The 8,041-nt window shown below is 37.7% G+C and overlaps 1 protein-coding gene across 3 annotated transcripts; it reads left to right on the plus strand.

Annotated features, from left to right (window-relative positions):
- The first annotated feature begins 171 nt into the window (after positions 1-171).
- LOC131319553 (uncharacterized) lies at positions 172-2,142 on the plus strand. Of its 3 annotated transcripts, none has more exons than XM_058349856.1 (3): positions 172-292; positions 1,224-1,327; positions 1,675-2,142. In XM_058349856.1, the coding sequence occupies exons 2-3, from the start codon at positions 1,231-1,233 to the stop codon at positions 1,824-1,826; spliced, it is 249 nt and encodes an 82-aa protein (XP_058205839.1). In that variant the 5' UTR covers positions 172-292; positions 1,224-1,230; the 3' UTR covers positions 1,827-2,142. The 3 variants fall into 3 exon arrangements, with proteins under 3 accessions (XP_058205839.1, XP_058205840.1, XP_058205838.1); XM_058349857.1 differs by having other exon boundaries at positions 185-961; XM_058349855.1 differs by lacking the exon at positions 172-292 and adding an exon at positions 316-499.
- Positions 2,143-8,041: the final 5,899 nt, after the last annotated feature.

Consider the following 8,041-nt stretch of genomic DNA (forward strand, 5'->3'; position numbering starts at 1 on the left):
AATGAAATTCAAAGTACGCATAATTCAGCATAGAATTATGCGTCCTTTGAATTAGTTGCGGTATGCGCTAGTGGCCTGGACACAAAAGAAAAACAAACGTGGCCTACTCCTATGCTGACAACCAAACACGACCTCTTAAATAAATTTGCAATGAATGATATAGGAAAAGAAAAAGAAAAAAAAAGACTAAAGAAGAAGCTCTGGAGTATGTGCTATCATTTCAAGCGAATAATTTGGAATCTTCGCCAACTCCACAGCTCTCTGCAACGTTCGGTCGCTCGGTTCCATCGCTGTAAGCTCTCTCTCTCTCTCTCTCTCTCTCTCTCTCTCTCTCTCTCTCTCTCTCTCTCTCAATAATGGAGTAAGAATGAAAAAAACTGCAGAATCCAAAAGCCAAAGATCAAGCAGCCAAATTAACCGGCCCTTATCTTGTGTTTGGTCGCTCGAATTCAGGCGTTTGCATGGAAAGTTAATTCAATGGTTTTCTGTTCTTTATGCGGTTTGTCTCTCAATTTTCCTAGATTGTAATTTTCTTGATAATGTAATTTGATATCTTGTTTGAATCTGGAATTGATGAAGTAAAATGATATTTCTGTTTGAATTTCATTTGTTGGATGGATGTTTTATATTTATGATATTGATGCCAGACATTTCTTTTCTACTCCAAGAATTTTTAGTTGTTTGTGAGACTTGACCCTTCGTCTTGTGCACGGGGTATATGGTGTCTTCCAACTTGGCTACCGCCCCACTTGCCTATTCTACTTTGACCTAGTGTTTGGTTGCTCAAATTTACGGGTTTTGGTACCGCGCGTTCCCATTCTGCTTTGATTTTGTGTTTGGTTGCTCAATTTTTTGCGGAGGTACGACACAGCTTGTTCGCTTTTTTCTCGGAGCACAAGCATTGCGGTATCAATGGCTTAATATGGAAAGTTGATTTTAGTGTTTTCTGTTCTCTTATTAGGTTCGTTTTCTAGTCTCTAAGCTGGTAATTGTTGTTGTCGCGGTAAATTTACTAGGGGTGTTCATGGCTTGCACTGTGCGGTTTTCAGTCTAATGAGATGGTTCAGTTCTGTTCATTTGGATTGATGGTTGGCCATGGGTGGATGGTTTTACGTATGCGATGTAATGCTTTAAGGCGTTATGCCAGCTGATTTATTTAGCTGGGAGGAGATTCCTTTGATTTTGTTCAGATTTGTGATGCCTGGTTATTCTATTAACGGCAGGCTAAACATGGGAGGCAAGTACTACATAATAGGTTCTCTTGTGGGATCCTTTGCTATCGCGTACCTGTTCGACCATTACGTTGCTGACAAGAAGATATTTGGAGGTAAATTTTGTTTATCCTTGATTTTTCTTCATCCCTCAAGTAAACTTTGTAGAACTTTGGTACCTTAGTCGAGTCCGCAAGTTGGGGCTTTTCGCCATCCAATATTGGCCTTTTTGTATGTGAAATTAATTAAACACCAAATGTATATATGTATTCTAGAAGTCTTAACAATTGGAGTACAATTCCCTCATTTCAAAGGGTGGAATGAAATGAAACTGCGGAGGGCAGCACAATTGGGGACCCTGTTCAATTAGGGGTCGTTGGCGGCTGCCTAAGATAGCCTAAATACGGGCCACATCTGGGCCTCAAGTTGCGTCAGTTTAATCTTTCACTGGGTTTTGAACCAGGCACGACCCCAAGAACTGTCGCAAGCAAGGAATGGTGGGAAGAGACTAACAGAAAGTTCGATAGAGGATGGCCTCGGACTGCAGGCGCTCCGGTGGTCATGAATCCCATCAGCCGTCAAAATTTCATTGTCAAGGAACGTGTTGAATCTTGAAGCTCCTCCACCTTACAAGCCTGTGACTTTTGCCTGGTTTTCCCTGTATTACCACTCTCTGGTTGTGAATAGGAGGTATCTAGTTACGAGTAGGAGTCATTTAGTTGTTTATTTAGCAAGGTTTTTCAGATTGTGTTGCAAATAGTAGTTGTTAATAGATTTCGGAGTCTTGGGACAATCATGTCTTTCGCATTCTGTTTTATGTTCTTTACATACACGCAGGGCCTGTTTATAGTTCAGATTGCTTATTTGCTAATTGTGTAATCTGCCTTGCTCTGTTTTGGGTATGAATGTTGCATGACTCGTTTCGTTTTTTCTGTACCGAGTGATCCAAATAAGCTTGTTCTGTTAGACCATTTTGGATATGGTTGCTAAAATTGAGTGTCCTCCGTGGTTGATCTTGCGAACTGCAAATGCTATTGTTATTTTTTTTGCCTGAACGAATCCCCTCCAGAGAAGCGAAAAACTATTAGACATATATATGCACTTTGTTAGAGCATCACTGGTAAGCTTGATCCTCGGGTTAAGGTAGCTGCCAAGGAATGAATCAAAGAGCTAAGGACGTTTCCAATTCCACTGCTCCTGCTAAAACAATTGTAGATATTACGAAAGCTATTTATTTTGCACTTGAAGACAGAAAGAGTATATAATTGTCTTAACACTTTGTCCTTCGCTCTGGATTCCTTGCCCAAGTGAGGATATGTTTGGCCCAAGAGTCTTCTTCCCCTTAGATCTCGTTTTTGGATGACACTAAGGGCGATCCCTTAAGGTGACTGCTAGCAGAAAGGATCATGAAAGAGGCGATCAGAATGGTACTCGAATCACCAATCAAGCCAAATTTGTAGTGTTGCACCCCTGTTTAGCCATGTTCACCGAATGACAATTTTCCGAAATCCTCTGCCATACAAGGCATAAGTTTTGGCATATGCAAAATTTGGAAGGAAAATACGTTGCCCGGTGGTGGCACCCATTGTGCCAAAAAAGTTGTCTTTTCTGGCAATGGCTAAAGCCATTTCACCTACGTTGCAATTGCTCTTAAAAGACATTTCTGGGAAATTTTCTTTTGAGCATTTCTTTTTCTGTCAAAGATGCCACTTGATCAATAAATTAACTTTTGAATCATTACCTTATCACGTGTTTGTTGAGGAGTGCAAAAATCACTTTCCTATTCTAAAACCTATTCTTTCTCTTTCTTTTTTTTTGGGAATTTATGGCGAGAACATCAAGTACTAGTGAGTGAATTTAAGATTTCAACTTCAAGTTAGCCTAGCCTGACCTGTTTATTAACTGTGCCATGTTAGGATACTCCAGGCCCGACCTGGCCCATGGGCACGCCACGACCCGTGTAGCGCCTATCTTGTGCCTATCTCGTGCATGTGTCGTGTCGTGCCCGTGTCTATCTTTTGCAAGTCTTTATTTTTTCATATAAAAAATCGTGGTGACACCGATTATAAATTGGACAAATGCTTATGAAACAAAGAGCATTCCCCTGTCCTCCACAGAGATGCACGATTCTCTTGGACACAAGTATAATGTTAGTAGAGTCATGAGTGCCATCGAATGTAATTCGATGAGAAAGCTTAGGAAGATTACTCAAGGGAATACTTCAACGCACTTACGGTTGCCTCGTATCATTTCAAAGTCTGATCGATTTCCGCGAGTTTAGCTTACGTCGCATTCAACTATAAAAGGTAATCTAGTTTATCAAGCCAGTTTACAGACCCCTCTCTAGGCGGTGGTTTTTCAGTGTGTGTGGGATAGCTTGTTGTGCAGGGCTCATCAGTTCCATCTTAGATTTGGGGCCTAACATCAGTCTTGCCCTCTCCATACTTCTGTTGTCTTGTATTGTTGCACTAGGAACAAAGTATTGAGGCTGCCCAGATGTCTGGTCCAGCAGAGCCTTCCGAGTAGGCCTGTCAATGGACCGGATTCGATCCGGATCCGATCCGAAAAATTCGATCCGGATCCGGATCCGAATCCGATAACATCGATCCGATAATCCGATAATCCGGATCCGGTAATTCAATACGGATCCGGATCGGATTGGATTAAATCCGTTATCAATCTGAATCCGAACTTCATTTTTTTTAAAAAAATAGTAAAATTTTTATTTTGAAAAAAAAAATGTTTAAGAAGTTGTATTTTTATTTTTATTTTATTTTTTAAATTTTTTAAATTTTTTTTCGGAAAATAATTTTTTTTTGAAAAAAAAAATACTTTTTTTTGCTAAAATTTTTGAAGTAAAAAAAGTTTCCGGATCGGATTCGGATTTTCGGATCGGATCCGGATTTTTCGGATTCGGATCCGGATTACCACTATCGGATTTGAGTCTTATCGGATCCGGATCGGATTGTGTCTTATCGGATCCGGATCCGGATCCGGATCTGTCGGATCCGGATCGGATCCGGCCCATTGACAGGCCTACTTCCGAGATGTAGGGATCCCTCCTTCGTTCTCCATATCTGATGATTATGCACAAAGCATTGAGCCTTTTGAGATAGTATTTGGTCCTCAATCTCTGATATGAGCTACGACAGGTTAGGTATGTGCCCACACTCAATATTTTTGTTAATGGGAGTGCAACAATATTTATTTACGTTTGTTTAAGCCAGTGGAATAAGTGTATGATTAATCAGATCAGAAATGTTACGTACACTACATACTTTCACTACACCATCTACTACATTCCCAAAATGACGTAATGAAATTGAGCGAAATTAGGCTGTGGCATGTGGGTTAAGGTGCTAACTTCAAGTCCTTTTTCTTTTTTTTGAGAATTTGCCAACTTTAAGCGTATGTCAATTGATTTCAAGACCTCAAGACTCTAAACCAAGGTTTTAAATGACAGTATAGGGACATGTGTAATGGCAAAGGTCGCAATGAAACAAAGTCGGTATTTTATTACTTTTTGTTATATGTTCTTCGTTTTTGGGTTAATTATTAGTCAAAACAAGAGAAATTAGAAAAGTAAAGAAATTGAGTTGAGTTGAAAAAAAATTCATATAGGATGACAGTCAAGACTTCCTTTTTTTTTTTTTTGAACTTTTTCTTCTTTAGTGAACCTTTTAAAACTTTTGGTCATAATTTTTTACTTTTTAAATTATATTCGTCAAGACAAACACCTAAATCTAGTAAAATTAACAAAAAATAACCTGCGATTAGGTATTCATCGATGTATATCAAATTCAGCCTAATTTTGTACTAGGTTGTCTACTCAATGAGCTCTATAAAAATTAATCCAATCATTGAAGTGAACCTATATGAGATCGTAAAAGACCCGATTGCCTGAGTCCTGCCAAACTTGAGAGAAGCTTCTTCCATGAATAATAATTAAGTCATACACTTTGTACATAATTAATCATCAATAATGCTAGGTACACACAACAACGGGCCACAATACCAACGACACCCGCCTACGTTGGACTGCATGGTTGGTAAAGGGAGAGCAATTACTTTGAAACTATTTCCCAACGGAGAACAATCGCTTTGAAACTACTTTATATCGGTAAATGGAGAACAACCACTTTGAAACTACTTTTCAAGAGAGAGTAACCACTTTGAAACTACTTTCCAACGGAGAACAACCACTTTGAAACTGCTTTGTATTCACCAACCATGCAGTGCCACGTAGGCGGGTGTGGTTAGTGTTGTGACTCATTGTTATGTCCCCAGCATTATTGTTTTTACTCAAATCTAAGGTATAGGTAAAAATTTGAGTAAAAGTTTTGTCGATGACATAGTTGTCGATAAAAGTTTCATTTTTCCATGATTTGGTTAAAAATTTGAGTAGAACTCAATCTGGTACGACATTGAGTCAAAGAGTGGAGCGAGTCTAGAGGACTTTTATCTAGAATTTGGTTCTGAGTCAATTATAGGTAAGGGCTGGAGAGGGTCTTGGGAGGCGAAGCTAAATGAAATGCTTTGTTAGTTTGTTTCACAAGTTATGGGACCTAAATATGAGAGCGAAATAAGTAGTATCGGTTTTAACATTTGGAAGAAAATATGGACAATCAGAGAGTTACCAATTGAAGGAAAAAAAAAAACAAAGACTAAACAGAAGCACGTCATTGCTTTAACAGGGCCAGTATCAAATTTTATGGTTTTTTTTTTTCCATAGATAGAAAGCTGTAACTACTACTGGATGTGTGTAGAACCCACATGTATGTAAGATGTTGTGTTTGGTATTGTGTGAGTAGCATTTTTGCTATTGGATTTGGGCTATTCGACCTAATTGCATTGCACCCAATTGAGAGCCTTATCGGCTTCAACCCTTTGATTTTGGATGTCTGCAGACTAAGTTGTACTCGTTGGAACTTGTAATCCATAATTTTCTTATTAATTTGGGGATGCATGTATCTCTAGTAAGATACACGATAATGTTTAGTTTTACCACATCAACCCTTTGATTTTGGATGTCTGCAGACTAAGTTGTACTCGTTGGAACTTGTAATCCATAATTTTCTTATTAATTTGGGGATGCATGTATCTCTAGTAAGATACACGATAATGTTTAGTTTTACCACATTAGGAGATGTAAAGTCATCTAGGGACTAGTGATTCATTCTCTAGAACGCTCTATGTTATTGTTTAAATGAATCAAATGGATCGTTACGATCATATTCTCTATCATATTCTCTATTATCAAGTCTTTCTCTGGTAAAATTATAATTCTGTAGGGCTCCGCCCTACAACTCCAAAAACATCATTGTTTATTTTATTTTTATTATTTGCTTCCGCTGTTCCAAAAATATAGGGAAAAAACAGCATCCAGGAAATTGTCCAATAGATATCAACCAGTCAAGCTTCTCTGTTAGAGGGACGCTAGTGGAAGGGGATGTGTCACATAAAGCGTGAGCAGGTGCGGGAGAGCAAGCAGGAGCGTAAATCGTCTCTCAAAAACAACTAAATTCGTACGTGCGAGAATTGAGAGCGCGAGTTGCAAGCGTAAGCCATTTTGAAGGATTATGTGACTAAGTGTCACTCGAGGAGAAATAATCCTAGCGATCCTATTTTGGCCAAATAATTTAAATGGATTATTTTTTTCCACAAAAAATCAATACAATACTAACAAATGAGATAAGGAATTTTTTTTTATTTAAACTTTTTTCGCATTTGTTAGTATTGTATCGATTTTTTGTGAATTATTTATTCATCAGGATGAGAGGAATCAAAAAATTAACATCGAAAGCCAAATTTTTTTAAAATAAAAATACGAAAAAAGCCAATCATCGGCAAGTCTTTATTAAAAAAAAAAAAAAAGGGTTTCGGTCGTAATTTTCACTTTTTTGAATTCATCTTGTCACGACAAAGTAAAAATCCACAAAAAATTGAAGAAAACTAACAAATGCCAAAAAATTTGAATAAAGACCAAAAAGAATAATTCATTTGGATTATTTCGGCCAAAATATGGGTTGCAAGTGTAGAGGGTAGGCACTAAAGGGAATTTAGGCCGGAGGTATATAAGTCTAAGGATAGATATAGGAGTTAATTCTAGGGGAAAATGACGGCTAATGACGTATTTTGATAATTAATACCCGTCAATGATATTTTCAACATTAACAAATTAACAAATATTCTGGACCGCCATTTTTCCCAGATATAGCCTTAAGTGGGCTTAAATGGGAGTGAGCTAGATAGTGTGGTAATGGGCCAATAGAGATATTACGTCTGGAGTATTGGGTTGTGGACTGACGAGACAAAAGAAATGGGAAAGTACCACCAAATGTTTTTTTTTTTTCCCTTTCTCTTTTCTTTGTTTTTGTATTTCGTTTTTTTCACTACAGAAGAAAAATACAAAAACCTACCCAATACCCATCATCTCTCTAAATAAAAGTAAATTGGTTGAGAATAAAATCTATAGCTTGGAGCGTGGAGTAACAACGGAAGAAACTTTGAAAACATGTGCTTTGCCAATGATTTTTGTGATAGATTGATTAGTCGAGTAACAATGAAAGGAAATTTAAAAACATGTGCTTTTTCAAAAAGATATAGGCATATTGATTATTGAGAATCAAACAATACTCCTAATCTTTGGAATGTAAAGTGTGAGCTTCATTGTCAGAGATTCAAGCACAAGGTCTTTACCTTAGTTCGAATCCTCACAAATGATATCAATTATTTTGCGGTCAATTCATGCGAAGTGTTTCTCTAGCTTTTATTGTGTCTCCACTAATGAATGACGGGATTAATCTTCTAAAATTAATTGAAGTACGAAT

The sequence above is a fragment of the Rhododendron vialii genome, chromosome 3a (genome assembly GCF_030253575.1).
Source record: "Rhododendron vialii isolate Sample 1 chromosome 3a, ASM3025357v1".
Lineage (NCBI taxonomy): Eukaryota > Viridiplantae > Streptophyta > Magnoliopsida > Ericales > Ericaceae > Rhododendron > Rhododendron vialii.

Coding starts and splice junctions, on each gene's coding strand:
- LOC131319553 (XM_058349855.1), top strand. Junction 1,328..1,674: donor TGACAAGAAGATATTTGGAG/GTAAATTTTGTT, acceptor GTTTTGAACCAG/GCACGACCCCAAGAACTGTC.